The sequence below is a fragment of the Lipotes vexillifer genome, unplaced genomic scaffold (genome assembly GCF_000442215.2).
Source record: "Lipotes vexillifer unplaced genomic scaffold, Lipotes_vexillifer_v1.1 scaffold1706, whole genome shotgun sequence".
NCBI classification, from domain to species: domain Eukaryota; kingdom Metazoa; phylum Chordata; class Mammalia; order Artiodactyla; family Lipotidae; genus Lipotes; species Lipotes vexillifer.
This window is the reverse complement of record NW_006772773.1, coordinates 425111-445243: the sequence shown is the minus strand read 5'-3', so window position 1 is coordinate 445243 and position 20133 is coordinate 425111. Positions and strand designations below refer to the sequence as shown.

The 20133-nt window shown below is 36.5% G+C and overlaps 1 protein-coding gene across 1 annotated transcript in view; it reads left to right on the top strand.

Moving 5' to 3' along the window:
• Nucleotides 1–19755, top strand: part of NIPBL (NIPBL cohesin loading factor) — a 195698-nt gene extending 175943 nt beyond the window's left edge. The window contains exons 41-47 of the mRNA XM_007447917.1: nt 1196–1303; nt 1788–1988; nt 5039–5185; nt 7353–7627; nt 9713–9887; nt 17694–17882; nt 18445–19755. Coding sequence (XP_007447979.1) covers nt 1196–1303; nt 1788–1988; nt 5039–5185; nt 7353–7627; nt 9713–9887; nt 17694–17882; nt 18445–18810 — 1461 coding nt within the window. The 3' untranslated portion in view covers nt 18811–19755. The remainder of the gene's footprint in view (nt 1–1195; nt 1304–1787; nt 1989–5038; nt 5186–7352; nt 7628–9712; nt 9888–17693; nt 17883–18444) is intronic.
• Nucleotides 19756–20133: the final 378 nt, after the last annotated feature.

Here is a 20133-nt window from a genome sequence, read left to right as displayed (position 1 = left end):
CAGGGCAAGATTACTTAATAAAGTATACAGTACTATTTTGATAGTCTTGAATTTTTTAGATACTTAGGGCTCTTTGCTGGTATTCTAAATGGTCTCAGGTGGTTGTGCTTTTATTATATCTTCTCTTTTTAAGCTTTTCTTTTAAATTATAAAAAAAATTGCAAGAGTAGTACAATAAACTTCTTTATACTCTTCACCTATATTTCACCATTTGTTAATAACATTTTGCCACATTTGCTTTCTCTCTCTCTTCATACGTACACTTTTTCCAAATCATTTGATAGTAGTACACTTCTTTCCAAATCATTTGATAGTTTCAGATATCATGATTCGTTACCTCCAAACACTTCAGTGTATATTTTTTTAAGAACAAGGACATTCTCTTACAAAATCATAATGCAGTCATCAAATTCAGGAAATTTAACATTAATACAATATTATCTAATATATAGTTCATTTTCATATTTTGTAAGTTAAACTAATAATATTCTTTGTGGACTTCTCGCCCCCACCCCACCCCAATTCAGGATTTAATTCGTGATGACCCATTTCAGTTAGTGCTGTGTCTACTTTTTTTAAGTTGTTTTTTGTTTGTTTGTTGTTGTTTTTCTCACCTCCTCACCTCTATCTAATTCAGATTCACTTAACATAGTAGTGGTGTTTCCTGACTTTTAGAAGTGTACAGTGAGTATGGCTGTTACCAAATTACTAGCTATCCAACTATCTGACCATTGAAGCCATATTTAAAATCAACTTTGTGAGAAAAAATTTATATTTTTCTAGTTTTTGAGTATGGAAGACAAATTACTTTTTCCCCTCTATTAACTTTACATAGAAAATTCAGTCAGGCTTTAAAAATTATTGAATTATACATTTGTAGTATATATCATAATCTTAAATGGATATTCTTAGTCTGGGAGCCCTTTAGTTTTAAAGAACCTTAAAATCACACTGAAATTGCTTAAATTTCACCACATTATTTTCTTGCTGATACTCCAGGGCTTTTTTGCTTTAAGGGAAAGATTTAAGGGAAGGTTAATAGTTTTTAAAAAAACACTAAACCATGGCATTTATAGGAAGGCCTATAAAGCTAAATTCATATGTCCCAGATATATAGCAGTTTTAACATATATCAAGATACACATAGAGCTTTTACTACGGTGATGTCTTATGAATTCTTTATTTTTATTTCCAGTGTGTACCATATTTAATTGCTATGGGCACAGACCCAGAACCAGCTATGCGGAACAAGGCTGATCAGCAGCTTGTGGAAATAGACAAAAAATATGCTGGATTTATTCATGTATGTATTTTTAAATTGTGCAATCTAAATTTAAACATCGTTCTTTGGTAAACCATTTCTTTAGCAAATGTTGTGCTCAGATTCATATTAGAATAAAATATTTTGCTTAGTAGTTACTTTTAAACATGCAACTAAGTTTGTCCCCCAGGGTGTTTACTCTAGTTTAAAATTAACTCTTAAGATTGAGCTGGAGGTAAGAGTACAGCACGCACGCAGGATAAAAATTAGGATGCATGGGTTCTAGTCCCTACTGTGTATCTTGGCAGTGATGGCTCTTCTGAGTCTCCATTTGTTTCTTCTATAAAATGAGCAGATTGCAGTAGATGATCTGCAGTATTCCTTCCAGGACTTGCATTCTATGATTTTTATTATTTTAAAGAAAACCAAATAATGAAGTTTGCCTCGAACTATAATACTCAAAATTATATTTTTAATTTGACTCTTCTAATTTCTGTGACAAAAATAAGGCTTTTATTGATTTCAGATGAAAGCGGTGGCTGGTATGAAGATGTCTTACCAGGTACAACAGGCAATCAATACATGCCTAAAAGATCCTGTAAGAGGTTTCAGACAAGATGAGTCCTCTAGTGCTTTGTGTTCACACCTTTACTCCATGATCCGTGGAAACCGCCAACACAGACGAGCCTTTCTAATTTCTTTACTTAACCTGTTTGACGACACAGCAGTAAGTATTAAAAACTTATTATTTTAAGAAAATAAGTGTTCTATAAATTTTATGCCTAAAGTAGTCAACATTTTAAAAATATTACCATTTTAGTAAATAATAGAGGCTATCTTAAATGTGTTTATTTAGGTCTATGTTAATTGCAAGGTATACAGTCAAAATTGAAGGGGAAATTTTGCATGAGAATAAACACAATGAGGGATAAAGTATAATTGTGGGATAAAGTATAATTGTGTTTCCATACTGAGTGTCTTATAAACTTTGATAGCAATTCCTTTAAGCATACCTTTAAATAAGCTACGTTACTAAACTATCACTTCCAGGGATAGATTACATAGATAGATAGATAGATAGATAGATAGATAGATAGATAGATAGATGAAGTGAAATTTCGCTTGTTTCTGTCAGACTTGAATGCTGTTAGAGTAACTATTCTAATACAGTTTTGGCTGCTGAGATCCCTGGTTGTTCAGCCTGACCTCCTTTAAGGAAGAGCCCACTTTTGTGTAATTACAATTTTGACCCTTTAGGGGGCTATTGCACAAGTTGCATTGGCCAGGACCATAAGGCAAGAAAATAAAACATCCTGTTCTTTAAGCTTATCTCTTAATTTTTTCATTCATTTTATATCAATATTTATTCAGCATCTATTTGCGTTATGGTAGCATTGTGCTAGGAGATGAAGATAAAATAGTAAATGGGACAGATGTGGTATCTTTCCACATAGCGCTTACCTACCAATTAGTGTATTGTGTAAAGCTTTAAAAAGAAAAAAAAGAAATATTTTTTTCTTATTTTAATCACTTGATAGCTTGACTTTGTTGTACCAGATTTTTTCAATAAAGTAAAATTAAAATCACCAGAATGTAGGTGTCTTATTAGACCTCTTCTTTTTAAGTACAACATGAAATTTTTGGATATATTATCTAACAAATAAATAAACTTCTATTTTAGAAACACTTGGACTATAATTTAGTCATCATCAGGGCTGTCATCAGTATTAAGCTTTCATTGTGTGTAAGATATTTAGATAGGAGTACAAAATGCTATGATGTAGTGCTCTTTTCCTCATTGGATCTTACCTCCAGTTGGAGGGATAGGACATTAAATAAAGGAACTAACAGTTAAGATTAGCATAATCTGAGTCCTGGGTGGTTTGTATCAATACTACCCTAGTCTTTATCTCCTTTCTGAGCTTCATTCCTATGTGGTTTCATTGCCTGCTATGTATCATTAGCTGGATGCTCTGTCACCTCAGCATGTGAAATGCTAAACTGGAAATCCAGCTCTCATAATACAGTGGATGTCAGAGGAGGAACAAATCTCTGAAGGCCTAGGGGATAAGATGGATCTACTCTTAAGGCGGGGCAGGTGTAAAAACATGAATAAAGGTACAAAGATAAGAATGTTGTGGGAGGGACTTCCCTGGTGGTCCAGTGGGTGGGACTCCATGCTCCCTATGCGGGGGGCCTGGGTTCAATCCCTGGTGGGGGAACTGGATCCTGCATGCATGCCGCAACTAAGGATCCCACATGCTGCAACTAAGGATCCCTCATGCCACAGCGAAGATCCCACATGCCACAACTAAGACTGGTGCAGCCAAAATAAATAAATAATAAATAAATAAATATTTTTTTAAAAAAAGAATGTGTGGGAAATAATGAATAGATGTTATTTAACTGGAGCAGCAAGATCATAATGAGGCATGGTTAATGGAGGATCTTGTAGACAGTGGAAAACTGTTGAAAGTGTTAAATTCAGTGATGAGGACAGGTGACAGAGCATTTTAGGAACACAGATTTTTTAGCATTGTGTTCACATTGAATGTAATAAGGGATTGACCTATTACGATGAAAGCTGGAAAGAAAAGAATGGACAGTAGGAAAGGAAAGCAGAAACGTTGTGAGGAAGGAATAAATTAAATGAGAGTCTGTGAGAATAGTCAAAGGATAACTGAAATATTTTTGTCCTAAGCACCTAAGAATGTTGCTAAAAGCAGTTTGAAAAGGAGTTGGTTTGAGGAGATAGAAGAGGAGGAGTAAAAGAGCTAGGAAGAGAACTAAGGAAGGAGGTTTCAGGAAGGAAAGGAGGATGGCTTGTCTGTATTTTTCCAACTTTAACATGTAGGTATTGATGCATATTTAAAAATAAAAACGTGGGGGTCTCATGAGTACTAATAGCAAGTTCACTCCATCTGTCCTATGAGATTTTTGTTATTACTGCTGCTGATACCGTATTTTATGTTGTTTGGACAGCAGGATAAGGGAGATGGTAGGAAGGAGTGTTTTTTAATTGCCTATTTTTTCTTTTTTTTTTAAGCTATAAATGTTTTAAAGGAATTTAAATATTAACATGTCTTTCTGTTTATATTCTGTATCATCATGTAAATGCTGAAAATCTCAGTTTGTTACTTCTTTTAAAGCAAACAACTAGTAGTAACCATAATTTGCCAGCATTAGTTTTTTGGTGTGAAACTGTGGTAACACCATCAGAATGACTCTGATATTCTAAATTATGTACACATAGGAAACTGACAGTTGTTTTATAAGTACATGAACTTTGATTTTTTTTTTAACCCACATATTAGTACTATAATTACCACTTACTTTTGAAGGCAGAATAGTAACTGTGTGTAACTGATCTCCATATGGGTTAAACTTTTAGAGGCACAATGACAAATAATTATGACTTCATATGTATACTTTCTGATGTGGTATGGATTTATCATAAAGATTCTGTATACTCTATAAGAAAACTTCAGGGACTCCCACTTGGGTGCACTAAAAAAGTTCACCCCTTCCCTTCTTAAGGTACCATGGTTTAAGTCATTATGAAATCTCTTAAAATGGGTTTAAGATTATTCTGTAAAATCCGTTTCTGTTCCACCTCCTCCCTTCTTCCTTCCCTCTTCCTCTCCCCAACTCTCTCTCTCGTTCTGAAACATTAACTGAGGTGAAAGTGCCCTGTAATATTTTTTCTTAAAAAGGCTTTTGTGATGGATTTCTAGATTATCCACTAAACATGTGTACCTTTTTTCCTAAAATTTACAGAAAACAGAAGTGAATATGCTCTTGTATATAGCAGACAATCTAGCCTGTTTTCCATACCAGACACAGGAAGAGCCGTTGTTTATAATGCATCATATAGACATTACACTCTCAGTTTCTGGTAGTAACCTACTGCAGTCATTCAAGGAGGTAAGTTACACACATTACTATTCTTAATCTTTCAAAGTACAGCCATGCTATTTTCACTGTTTTGTTTCTCATTGTTCTTTTTATTCTTTTCATAGGTATATAAAATCTTCCTAAATAAACTTAACTGAAATCTGGGTAGTGCTTGAATTGGGGAGAGGAAGTAGGTTGCTATTTCATTTCCATTAAGAAAGATCTTAAAGCCATTTCATTCCAGATCATTTAGGTGGAATTTATATACACACACGTGCACGTGTGCATGCACACACACACACACACACACACACACACACACACACACGTGGATTGTTCTCTTGATAAGCCATCCCACTTTATCTCACTTCAAGCATTGACCTTAAGTGTTTGGTGTTCATTCATATATTTGTTTAAACCCCATTTTAAAACACTTTGCTATTTTATAAATCTGGTAATGCTGTAGACAGTAGTAGTATACTTGAAGAAATACAGAATAAATATAAGTAGCTTACTTACAAGTAAACACAGAAAATTTATACTATTGATTTGCTTATCCCTGAACATCAGCGTCATAATGGAGTTGGCATAGTGTATGCCCAAAATCTTTACTAAATTTTTTGTTGTAAACTTTGTATCTTTTCTTTCATGGTTTTTAAGAAGGAAATATAATTGGTTTCATTGTAAAAGCACCTGGTATAGCCCTGGGTACATAGAAGGTGCACTCCATAATTTCCATTCTTTGTAAATTAATTGGAGTATTTTCATGTACCTGATGATATAAGTATATATCTCATTTTACAATATCATAGTGCTCAAAACTCAGCCTGATCAAACTCGTAAATCAGGGAGATCTGTTTTTGTTTTTGGTTTTGGTTTTTTGGTTTTTTTGTTCTTTTGGTTTTTTTGCTATACACGGGCCTCTCACTGTTGTGGCCTCTCCCATTGCGGAGCACAGGCTCCGGACACGCAGGCTCAGCGGCCATGGCTCACGGGCCCAGCCGCTCCGCAGCATGTGGGATCTTCCCGGACCAGGGCACGAACCCGTGTCCCCTGCATCAGCAGGCGGACTCTCAACCACAGCGCCACCAGGGAAGCCCAGGGAGATCTTTTTAATACCTAGGGTTGGAATTACAGAAGTATCTAAACCCTTGCTACTTGAAGTGTGGACCAAGACCAGTAGCACTGGCCTCACCTGAGAGTTTGTTAGACCTGCAGAACCTCAGGCCCCACCCTAGACGAGTTTGCATTTTTAACAAAATCTCTAGTTGTTTAATATGCACATTAAAGTTTGAGAGGTTAATAATTTCCCAGGAACTTGATCCATCATGTTATCTTATTTTACTTCACTTACTGTTGTACATATACTTGTATCTGTTTCTCCTGTTTTATTTCTTAGCAGTTACATTTTGAATATTGCTTTGTAATCTGGTCTTTTCCACCTTGAAACCAGCTGACTTTGTTTCTTTTTAAAAGCTAACAGTTTCATAAAGTACAAAAAACCAGAATTTAAGTATTTAAGGAAAGTTGCACATTATCTTGCTGAAAAGTTCTTAAAAGGGAGAGTTTGACAGAAGCTGGGGGAATTCAAGCCTATTATATTTTCCCCAGTTAAATTATAATTACTGGCTTCCCTGGTGGCACAGTGGTTGAGAGTCCGCCTGCCGATGCAGGGGACACGGGTTCGTGCCCTGGTCCGGAAAGATCCCATGTGCCGCAGAGCGGCTGGGCCCGTGAGCCATAGCCGCTGAGCCTGCGTGTCCGGAGCCTGTGCTCCTCAACGGGAGAGGCCACAACAGTGAGAGGCCCGCGTACCGCAAAAAAAAAAAAAAAAAAATTATAATTACTTCTTTTCCTCTATAATGGCTTACCTGTATATCAAATTGTTACTTCTATAACTAATTTATCTTTCATTACTATAAGAAAATTCTTTCCCTTTGAATGATATTTCAGAATGGTTTAGGGAGGGTGGAACAGTGGTTGAAGGAGTAGATTTTATTTAGTCTTGGAACATAATTTTTTCCCCCAAGGGTTGCATCCCCAGTTGTTTATGGAAAATCAGAGGGTTTCAATATATAAAATATTAATATAAGGATACTTTTGAAGCTGTTAAATGGAGCATATGTATAGTTGGTTTTTTTGTTGTTATTTTTGTTTTATTATTTTTCAGACAGAATAATTTCCTCTTTTTTTTCAGTCTATGGTAAAAGACAAAAGGAAAGAGAGAAAATCATCTCCTGGTAAGGAAAATGAGTCAAGCGAGAGTGAAGAAGAAGTCTCCAGGCCTCGGAAGTCACGGAAACGTGTAGATTCAGATTCAGATTCAGATTCAGAAGATGATATAAATTCAGTGATGAAATGTTTGCCAGAAAATTCAGCTCCTTTAATTGAGTTTGCAAATGTCTCCCAGGGTATTTTATTGCTTCTGATGTTAAAACAACATTTGAAGAATCTCTGTGGATTTTCTGATAGGTAAGGTTGCATAAGCAGTGAGAGAAAAAACTTGCTGTGTTCAAATAATGAACAAGTATGAAACCCAGTTTTGATTGCATGCTGAATATTAAAAATGCTCTTTTTAAAAAAGGAATTTGTTCCTTTTAATTGGTGTATAGTATTTTGTTGTATAATCTACCATAATTTGTCCATTCTGTTATTGAAGAGAGGAAAACTATTCCTCTAATTGGAGATAATGCATTATAAATTGTAAATTAGAGGACTTAAATCCTTAATATCCTTAAAAAGATACTAGAGAATTAGACTAACCTTAAACATAGATAACAAATTCAAGTTTTTAAAGAGCTGTGGGGACTTCCCTGGTGGTGCAGTGGTTAAGAGTCTGCCTGCCAATGCAGGGGACATGGGTTCGAGCCCTGATCTAGGAAGATCCCACATGCTGCGTAGCAAGTAAGTCCGTGCACTACAACTACTGAGCCTGCGCTCTAGAGCCCGCAAGCCACCACTGCTGAGCCCACATGCCACAACTACTGAGGCTGGCATGCCTGGAGCCTGTGCTCTGCAGCAAGAGAAGCCACCACAATGATAAGCACGCGCACTGCAACGAAGAGTAGCCCCCACTTGCTCGCAGCTAGAGAAAGCCTGCGTTGCAGCAATGAATACCTAACGCAGCCAAAAATAAATAAATTTTATTTTAAAAAAAAGAGCTATGAATGAAGAATAGATGCAGACCAACTAGGCTAAGTTGTAACAGTCTAGCAGCCTTTAATATATACTATCAAGTAAGAGATAGAAAAGTACTAATAACTTACAGTGCCCTATAATTTTACCCATTGTCAATCACTATAGGTATCTCTTTTCTGCCTGTACCCATGGAATTTTGGACATTTTTCACATTCATTGAAACCCTATGAAGTCACATGTTCGTAGGGACAGATAATGAAATGAGTAAAGTAGACCTGGTAGGTCAGTGGCAAAATGAAAAGAACATGTTTCCTCTAAAGGGTTTAGATATTACTCAGATGTTCATCAGCTTGTTGCCATGGAAGAGAGTGGGAACAATGTGGCCAGAGCTTCCATCTTTTCAAGAGAAGCTAGATAATCCAGATTTTAATGAGAACTATCTTGATGTTAAATATTGGCAGCCACAGACATACCTTGTTTTATTGCCCTTCGCAGATACTGCATTTTTTTCAAATTGAAGGTTTGTGGCAACCCTGCGTCAAGCAAGTTTGTCGGCTGCATTTTTCCAACAGCATTTGTTCACTTTGTGTCTCTCTGTCACATTTTGGTAGTTCTTACAGTATTTAAATTTTTTTATTATTGTATTTTGTAGTGACCTTTGATGTTGCTATTACAGAAAGATTACGATTCACTGAAGGCTCAGATGATAGTTAGCATTTTTTTAGCAATAAAATATTTTTAAATTAAGATATGTATGTTGTTTTTAGACATAATGCTGTCGCACACTTAATAGACTATAATATAGTGTAAACATAACTTTTATACACATTGGGAAACAAAAAAATTCGTGTGGTTTGCTTTATTGCAATATTTGCTTTATCACAATGGTCTGGAACCAAACCCGCAACCTCTCCAAGATATGCCTGTAATTCAGAATAATTTAAAACCTTGTAAAGTCTTGAGGAAGTGCTAAGGAGTTGCAAAAATTTTGAAACAGAGTTGTTAATAATGTGAAACAGGTTTGTAAGCAATAATTCTGGTCACTGTATAGAGAATGAATAGTTGGGGCACAAAACAGTAGAAGGAGGTAAACCAGTTAGGTAGTATTGAGTAATTATATTAAAACTGTCCTACAGTCACAATCATGGTGCTAAGAAATAGACATGAGAAACTACTTTCATTTAAATGATGCCTCTATTCAAGACAAATACTGACAGAAACAAGAGAGTATTATTCTTTGTAATCTTTGATTTTGTGTCTTTACTTCCCTTTTTAAAATTTATTTTGTATACAGTTTCACTGGTTAAAATCTGTATAACAAAAAGTGTAATTATAACTAAATAAAATTTAACTAGAATCAATTTAAATGTAAATGCCTAAAAAATGTTTTAAGTTAATGGTTTTGTTTTCCCAAAACAGTAAAATTCAGAAATACTCTCCATCTGAATCTGCAAAAGTGTATGATAAAGCGATAAACCGAAAAACAGGAGTTCATTTTCATCCCAAACAAACACTGGACTTCCTGCGGAGTGATATGGCTAATTCCAGAATCACTGAAGATGTGAAGAGGAGTATAGTAAAACAGTATCTAGATGTGAGTAGTAAAACCAAAATATATTTAATTTTGATAATGGCTTTTTTAAAAAGTAAATTCTTTTGAGACAGATAGCTACCTCCTTTCATTGAAGGTATGCTTCACGACCCATCACTCATTATTTTTGTCTATGTAGTTTTAATGAGTTACTTTAAGCTTGTCTTTCCCACTTCACCCACTGCACTACAATTGTTTTTTCCTAGGAAATACCAGCTGACCACTAACTTTATTTTAGTGAAAAGCAAAGTTTTTAGGCAAGTTTTAGAGAAAAGCTGTGCCCATATATGTATTTTTTTAGTTCAGTGGATTACATGGTTTATATTTCATCAAAGAAAAAACCATGAAAAGTCATCCTCCTGCCCTCTTCAGCCATTCTATTCCTCTTCCTTCTGGCAACCAATATTACTACTTTTTCATGTATTCTTACAGAAGCAGTACAAGTGTGTGTGTGTGTGTGTGTGTGTGTGTGTGTGTATTTGTATATCTGTTACATATAGACCCACCTAAGAAGTATGTGAGTGTATAAATTGTGCTTTTAAAGTGTCTTTAAGAATAGGCAAATTCAGGGAATTCCCTGGCAGTCCAGTGGTTAGGACTCCGCGCTTTCACTGCCGAGGGCCCAGGTTCAATCCCAGGTCAGGGAACTAAGATCCCTCAAGCTGTGGTGTAGCCCAAAAAAAACAAAAAAAAAAAAAAAAAAAAAGGCAAATTCAGAGAGTCAGAAAATAGAACAGAAGTTACGGGGTGGGGGGGCAGGAATGGGGAGGAATGGAGAGTTGGGTGGGGTATTTTAACTTTTTATTTTATATTGGAGTATAGTCAATTAACAATGTCGTGATAGTTTCAGGTGCACAGCCAAGCAACTCAACCATACATATACATGTATCCATTCTCCCCCAGACTCCCCTCCCATCCAGGCTGCCACATAACATTGAGCAGAATTCCCTGTGCTATACAGTAGGTCCTCGTTGGCTATCTTTTTAAAATATAGCCGCGGGCCTCTCACTGTTGTGGCCTCTCCCGTTGCGGAGCACAGCTCCGGACGCGTCAGCTCAGCGGCCATGGCTCACGGGCCCAGCCGCTCCACGGCATGTGGGATCTTCCCGGACCGGGGCACGAACCCGCGTCCCCTGCATCGGCAGGCAGACTCTTAACCACTGCGCCACCAGGGAAGCCCTGGTTATCCTTTTTAAATATAGCAGTGTGTACATGTCAGTGCCGAACTCCCTAACTATCCATTCCCTCTACCCTTCCCCCGCAGTAGCCATAAGTTCATTCTCTAAGTCTGTGAGTCCATTTCTGTCTTGTAAATAAGCTCATTTGTACCATTTTTTTTAGATTCCGCATAAAGCAACATCATATGATATTTCTCTTTCTCTGTCTGACTTCACTCAGTATGACAATCTCTAGGTCCATCCATGTTGCTGCAAATGGCATTATTTCATTCTTTCTTATGGCTGAGTAATATTCCATTGTATATATGTACCACATCTTGTTTATCCATTCCTCTGTTGATGGACATTTAGGTTGCTTCCATGTCTTGGCTATTGTAAACAGTGCTGCAGTGAACATTGGGGTGCATGTATCCTTTTGGACCATGTTTTTTTCTGGGTATATGCCCAGGAGTGGGATTGCAGGGTCACATGGTAGCTCTATTTTTAGTTTTTTAAGGAACCTCCATACTGTTCTACATGGTGGTTGTACCAATTTACATTCCCACCAACAGTGTAGGAGGGTTCCCTTCTCTCCACACCGTCTCCAGCATTTATTGTTTGTAGATTTTTTGATGATAACCATTTTGACTGGTGTGAGGTGATATCTCATTGTAGTTTTGATTTGCATTTCTCTAATCATTAGCAGTGTTGAACACCCTTTCATGTGCCTCTTGGCCATCCATATGTCTTCCTTGGAAAAATGTCTAGGCCTTCTGCCCACTTTTTGATTGGGTTATTTGTTTTGATGATATTAAGCCACATGAGCTGTTTGTAAATTTTGGAGACTATCCCTTGTCAATCACATCATTTGCAAATATTTTCTCCCAATATGTGGGTTGTCTTTTCATTTTGTTTATGGTCTCCATTGCTGTGCAAGAGCTTTTGAGTTTAATTAGGTCCCATTTGTTTATTTTTGGGTTTTTTTCCATTACTCTGGGAGATGGATCAGAAAAGATACTGTTGCGATTTATGTCAGAGAGTGTTCTGCCTGTGTTTTCCTCTAGGAGGATTTATAATGTCCAGTCTCACATGTAGATCTTTAATCCATTTTGAGCATGTTTTTGTGTATGGTGTTAAAGAATGATCTAATTTCATTTTTTTACATGTAGCTGTCCAGTTTTCCCTGCACCATTTGTTGAAGAGACTGTCTTTCCACCATTGTATCATCTTGCCTTCTTTGTCATAGATTAATAGACCATAGGTGGGTAGGTTTATTTCTGGGCTTTCTGTCCTGTTCCATTGATCTGTAGTTCTGTTTTTGTGCCAGTACCATACTGTTTTAATGACTAAAGCTTTGTAGTATAGTCTGAAGTCAGGGACCCTGATTCCTCCAGCTCCATTTTTCTTTCTCAAGATTACTTTGGCTATTTGGGGTCTTTTGTGTCTCCATACAAAGTTTAAGATATTTTGTTCTAGTTCTACGAAAAATGCCATTGGTAATTTGATAGGGATTGCATTGAATCTGTAGATTGCCTTGGGTAGTATAGTCATTTTGACAGTATTCTTTCAATCAAAGAACATGATATATCTTTCCATCTGTTTGTGTCTTCCTTGATTTCTTTCATCAGCATGTTATAGTTTTCAGAGTACAGGTCTTTTGCTTCCTTAGGTAGGTTTATTCCTAGATATTTTATTCTCTTGCATGCAGTGGTAAATGGGATTGTTTCTTGAATTTCTCTTTCTGATCTTTCATTGTTAGTGTATAGAAATGCAACACGTTTCTGTGTATTAATTTTGTATCCTGCAACTTTAACAAATTCATTGATGAGCTCTAGTAATTTTCTGATAGCATCTTTAGGATTTTATATGTATAGTATCATGTCATCTGCAAACAGTGACAGTTTAACATCTTCTTTTCCAATTTGGATTCCTTTTGTTTCTTTTTCTTCTCTGATTTCCATAGCTAGGATTTCCAAAACTATGTTGAATAAAAGTTGTGAGAATGGGCATCCTTGTCTTGTTCCTGATCTTAGAGGAAATGCTTTCAGCTTTTCACCATTGAGTATGATGCTTTTGTCTTATATGGTTTGTCTTATATGGCCTTTATTATATTGAGATAGGTTCCCTCTGTGCCCACTTCCTGGAGAGTTTTATCATAAATAGGTGTTGAATTTTGTCAAAAGCTTTTTCTGCATCTACTGAGATGATCATTTGGGGGTTTCTTAATATATAGATTTATTTATTTTTGGCTGCATTGGGTCTTTTTTGCTGCATGTGGGCTTTCTCTAGTTGCAGCAAGCAGGAGCTGCTCTTCATTGCAGTGCGCAGGCTTCTCATTGCTGTGGCTTCTCTTGTGGCGAAGCATGCACTCTAGGCACGGGGGTTCCAGTAGTTGTGGCACGTGGGCTTAGTTGCTCCACGGCATGTGGGATCTTCCCAGACCAGGGCTCAAACCTGTGTCCCCTGCATTGGCAGGCAGATTTTTAACCACTGCGCCATCAGGGAAGTCCTGATCATATGGTTTTTATTTGTCAGTTTCTTGATGTAGTGTATCACACTGATATGTGGATATTGAAAACTTGCATCCCTAGGATAAATCCCACTTGATCATGATGTATGATCCTTTTAATGTATTGTTGAATTTGAATTGCTAGTATTTTGTTGAGGATTTTGGCATGTACGTTCATCAGTGTTAGTGGCCTGTAATTTTCTTTTTTAGTGGTATCTTTGGTTTTGGTATCAGGGTAATGGTGGCCTCACAGAATGAGTTTGGGAGTTTTCCTTCCTCTGCACTTTTTGGGAACAGTTTCAGAAGGATAGGTGTTAGCTCTTCTCTAAATGTTTGATAAAATTCGCCTGTGAAGCCATCAGGGCCGGGACTTCCGTTTTTTGGGAGTTTTTTGTTTGTTTGTTTGTTTGTTTGTTTTTGGCTGCGTTGGGTCTTTGTTGCTGCACACGGGCTTTCTCTAGTAGCGAGGGGGGCTACTCTTCGCTGTGGTGCATGGGCCTCTCACTGCAGTGGCCTCTCTTGTTGCAGAGCACGGACGGGCTCTAGGCATGTGGGCTTCAGTAGTTGTGGCACGTGGGCTCAGTAGTTGTAGCTCGCAGGCTCTAGAGCGCAGGCTCAGCAGTTGTGGCTCATGGGCCCAGCCGCTTCATGGCATGTGGGATCTTCCCAGACCAGGGCTGGAACCCATATTCCCTGCATTGGCAGGTGGATTCTCAACCACTGCGCCACCAGGGAAGCCCGGGAGTTTTTAAATTACAGTTTCAATTTCAGTGCTTGTAATTGGTTCATATTTTCTAATTATTCCTGGTTCAGTCTTGGGAGAGTGTACCTTTCTAAGAATTTGTCCATTTCTTCCAGGTTGTCCATTTTATTGGCATACAGTTGCATATGGTAGTCTCTTATGATCCTTTGTATTTCTGTGGTGTCAGCTGTAACTTCTCCTTTTTCATTTTTCATTTTATTGATTTGAGTCCTCTCCCTTTTTTTCTTGATGAGTCTGGCTAAAGGTTTATCAGTTTTGTTTATCTTTTCAAAGAACCAGCTTTTAGTTTCATTGATCTTTGCTCTTGTCTTCTTTGTCTCTATTTCATTTGTCTCTGATCTGATCTTCATGATTTCTTTCCGTCTGCTAACTTTCAGTTTTGTTTGTTCTTCTTTCTCTAGTTGCTTTATGTGTATGGTTAAGTTGTTTATTTGAGATTTTTCTTGTTTCCCAAAAGTAAGGTTGTATTGCTATAAACTTTCCTCTTTGAACTGCTTTTACTGTATCCCATAGGTTTTGGATCGTTGTGCTCTCATTTTCACTTGTCTCTAGATATTTTTTTTATTTCCTCTGATTTCTTCAGTGATCCATTGGTTGTTTAGTAGCATATTGTTTAGCCTCCATGTATTTGTGTTTTTATAGTCTTTTTATTGGAGTTTATTTTTAATCTCACAGTGTTGTGGTCAGAAAAGATGCTTGATATGATTTCAGTTTTCTTAAATTTACCAAGGCTCACTTTATGGCCCAGGATGTGGTCAGTCCTGGAGAATATTCCATGTGCACTTCAGAAAAATGTGTATTCTTCTGCTTTTGGTTGGAGTGCTCTATAAATATCAGTTAAGTCCATCTGATCTAATGGGTCGTTTAAGGACTGTGTTTCCTTACTGATTTTATGTCTGGCTGATCTGTCCATTGATGAAAGTGGAGTGTTAAAGTCCCCCACTATTATTGTGTTACTGTAAATTTCTCCCTTTATGGCTGTTAGTATTTGCCTTATATATTGTGGTGCTCCTAAGTTGGGTGCATATATGTTTACAATTGTTATACCTTCTTCTTGGATTGATTCCTTGATTGTTATGTAGTGTCCTTCTTTGTCTCTTGTAACAGTCTTTATTTTAAAGTCTATTTTGTCCTATATGAGTATTGCTACTGCATCTTTCTTTTGATTTCCATTTGCATGGAATACCCTCTTCCATCCCCTCACTTTCAATCTGTATGTGTCCCTAGGTCTGAAGTGGGTCTCTTGTAGACAGCATATATATGGGTCTTGTTTTTGTATCCATTCAGTGAGCCTGTGTCTTTTGGTTGGCGCATTTAATCCATTTACATTTAAAGTAATTATCGGTATGTGTGTTCCTTTTGCCATTTTCTTAATTGTTTTCGGTTTGTTTCTGTAGGTCTTCTTTCTTTCCTCTTTTGTTCTCTTGTGGTTTGATGATCATCTTTAGTGTTATGTTTGGGTTGCTTTTTCTTTTTTGTGTGTGTATCTATTGTAGCTTTGGGGTTTGCTGTTCCCATGAGGTTTTGATATAGCAGTCTGTATATGTACAAGATTGTTTTAAGTTGCTAGTCTCTTTCCCAGCTAGAGGAGTTCCTTTAGCATTTGTTGCAAAGCTGGTCTGGTGTTGCTGAATTCTCTTAGCTTTTGCTTATCTATAAAGGTTTTGATTTCTCTGTGGAAACTGAATGAGAGCCTTGCTGGGTAGGGTATTCTTGGTTGTGGGTTCTTCCCTTTCATCACTTTAAATATATCGTGCCACTCCCTTCTGGTTTGCAGCGTTTCTGCTGAGAAATCAGCTGTTAACCTTATGGGAGTTCCCTTGTATGTTATTTGTCATTCTTCCCTTGTTGCTTTTAATAATTTGTCTTTGTCTTTAATTTTTGTAAATTTGATTACTGTGTATCTTGGAATATTTCTCCTTGGGTTTATCCTGCCTGCGACTCTGCACTTCCTGGACTTGGGTGGCTATTTACTTTGCCATGTTAGGGAAGTTTTCAACTATAATCTCTTCAAATATTTTCTCTGGTCCTTTCTCTCTCTCTCTCTCTCCTCATTCTGGGACCCCTATAATGCGAATGTTGGTGCATTTAATGTTGTCCCATAGATCTCTTAGGCTGTCTTCATTTCTTTACATTCTTTTTTCTTCTGTTTCGTGGCAGTGATTTCCACCATTCTGTCTTCCAGGTCACTTATCAGTTCTTCTGCCTCTTATTCTGCTATTGATTCCATCTAGCATATTTTTCATTTCAGTTATTGTATTCATCTCTGTTTGTTCATTAATTCTTCTAGGTCTTTGTTAAACATTTCTTTCATCTTCTCAGTCCTTGCCTCCATTCTTTTTCCAAGGTCCTGGATCATCTTCACTGTCATTATTCTGAATTCTTCTTCTGGAAGTTTGCCTATCTCCACTTCATTCAGTTGTTTTTCTCAGTTTTATCTTGTTCCTTCATCTGGGACATAATTCTCTGCCTTTTCATTTTGTCTCTCTGTGGTTGTGGTTTTCATTCCACAGGCTGCAGGATTGTAGTTCTTCTTGCATCCACTGTCTCAGGAATGGGGGGGAGTATTAAATGGGTACAGATTGAGTTTCTTTGGGGGATGATGAAAAAGTTTTTGAAATGACTGGTGATGATTGTACAACAGCGTGAATATACTTACTGTCAATGAATTAAACACTTTAAAATGGTAAATTTTATGTTACATATATTTTACCAGAATAAAAATTTTTTAATGTTTTAAAGAAATTTTCGAGATTGTCCTAAAAAGTAAAACTAAAGTCTTTAATTTTAATCTACTTAAAGCTGGTAGTTGAACACAGCTAATAATGATTTTTTTGACCAAGAATGTAATGTACACAATGGTTTTCATATTATTCATAGACTGTAAACCTTGTACTCTAAATTTGACGTTTATTTTAGTTCTTTAAAATTCTTCAACATTTTTTGTTTCCTGTTGTATCCTCTTATCTTGGTGGAGAGCAGAAAACGGGGGCAGAAATGTTTAAAAGTCTGTCAATAATTAGTAATCACTTGGCTGCTTGATAACTTGGATCAGGGTCTGCAACATCTGGCTTATGGGCCAAATCTGGCCACCTGCCTGTTTGTGTAAAATAAAGTTTTATTGAAACAGCCATGCCCATTCATTTTTGTATTGCATTTTGGCCTGCAAAGCCAAAAATACTTACTATCTGGCTCTTTACAGAAAATGTTTGCCAGCCCCCAACTTGGACAATAGCTAAAGTCTGTTTCACCCACATCAAACCACTACCATGGAAAACATTTAGGAAAAAAATTTTAAAGAAAGGAAAACATTTAGGAATTTGGCAGTATTGTTTGAAAAAATTTACTTAAAATTCTAAATTAATGTCTAATTTTTGTAGTTCAAACTTCTCATGGAACATCTGGACCCTGATGAAGAGGAAGAAGAAGGGGAGGTGTCAGCTAGCACAAATGCTCGGAACAAAGCAATTACCTCGCTGCTTGGAGGAGGCAGCCCTAAAAATAATGCAGCAGCAGAGACAGAAGATGATGAAAGTGATGGGGAGGATAGAGGAGGAGGCACTTCAGGGGTGAGGCGGAGGAGGAGTCAACGTATTTCGCAGCGTATTACGTAAAATGATTTTTATGTGCTTATATATGTCAGTCTATTAAATGTACACCAAGTAATGTAATACTTATGAGAGAAAACATTTTGTAGATAGAAATTCTCTACTTATCCATTTATACATCCTTTTGTAGAAAGTTTAACATAAAAGACAATAAAAAAGAAAAAAACAGAAATGAGACTTATCCAGCATAAAGGGTTATTAATTTTTCTTTGGATTGTATTAATGTGTGTTATCCTTTTTTATTGTTGATAAGTTTTATGTAGCTTTATGGTTCATATGTATATATAATTTTATATATCAATAAGAGTAAAGACACGGGTACAAATTAAGAGTTACATGGTTTTACAAGTATATGTTAACCCCTTGGCGCTGGCGGTCACGGTGCGTCTCATTGCCGGCAATGGAAGTGTGCTGGGAAATCCCAACTCCCGGCGTCAAGGGATTAAAAGCAATAAAAACAATAATTTCACTAAAATTATTTTGTGTAACACTTGGTCTTTTTTCCCCCCTCCCAATGTTTTAGTCATTGAGAAGGTCAAAACGAAATTCAGACTCTACGGAGTTGGCAGCACAGATGAATGAAAGTGTTGACGTCATGGATGTCATCGCTATTTGCTGTCCAAAGTACAAAGATCGACCACAAATTGCAAGAGTAGTACAGAAAACCAGCAATGGCTTCAGTGTTCAGTGGATGGCAGGCTCCTACAGTGGCTCCTGGACTGAGGCTAAGCGCCGTGATGGCCGCAAACTGGTGCCTTGGGTAGACACTATTAAAGAGTCAGACATTATTTACAAAAAAATTGCTCTAACGAGTGCTAATAAGCTGACTAATAAAGTTGTTCAGACTTTACGATCCCTGTATGCCGCCAAGGACGGGACTTCCAGCTAATGAATTTGTACATGCAGCCAAATTTACAGGAGTTTTTTTTTTAAAGGCAGAAAAACTTGAAATATCAACATTCTGGCAAAAAAAAAATCAGTTTTATGAAGAGTAAGAATGGAACCTGGGATGCAGGAACAAAAGAAGGAAATGTTGGGCAAAACATTTTTGTGGGAGCTCCCTTCGCTGTTGTGCAGCAGAAACAGATTCTCAGTTCATTTTTACTCCCACTGTATTATAGTTTAACAAAAATTGTTTATATCTTGGAAAAAAAACTTTCTGTTTAAAAAATAAACAAGTGAATGTTGGAAATTAGTCTGTTAATGTTCTTAATAAAGTGTTCTTGGAGTTTAACCTAGCAGCGGATGGCTTTCTTTAGCTTAGCCCAGTTTCCAGGGAAGCATTGTTTTTTCCAGGCTGTAAAATGGCAGAATCTCCTGGATATATAATTTATTCTGTTGGAAAAAAAAAAAAAAAAAAAAAAAAAGCATGCAGTATCTATGACCTATCTGCAGAAGGAGTTTTTGTAAATGTAGATTTTGATGTATTAGGTCACCCTGAAAACAATACAAGAAAAGGGATCCCCAGGCAATCTGGTGGAGCGAATACTGCAATAAATTTTTTTACTTCTCTTTGTTACTTGTCTGTTTCCATTTGAATTTCTTATTGTAAAGATCTGTTTAAATCCATTTATATTATTTTGCAGTCTTTTATGTAAAATTTATTATATCACTGGTTTTCAAAACAAAACATAAAATATTGTTTATACAGTTTGTATAGGCTGACTTCTGAATAATTGGTATCTATTATTTTCATTCCCATAAGAGGGTGTAAACAATTAATTCCAGGGTTTTATTGTATCCTGCAATATTTAGTATTAACTATATATGATTTAGCACTGTGCCAAACACATTTTCAAGAGTACATTTTGATATAAAAAGAAACTATAGTTTATTCCTTGTATGCTTCAATTTCTTTCTAGTAATGTCATGATGGTAATATTTATTTTTTAAACCTTGGGAAAAGGTAACAGTCTTGGGGAAAGGTAACAGTCATGCTATTTTGGAAAACTAGCATTTCTCTTAGTTAAAATTATGCCATGTGTTATTTTCAGAATAGAATTGAGATGACTGTGACACTTCATAATAACATTACATTTTTCACAAGTTATTTTTTAATGCTGAAAAAGGAATAATTTTACTAGTTGAGATGTTTACTCATTTTCTATTCTAAATGTTTTATACATCTTTTGGGAGCAGTTGTCATTTATCTGTTACTACAGATGGGGAGGTGGGTATTTAATTAGTTATTTGCATAGTTGATGCTCAGAAA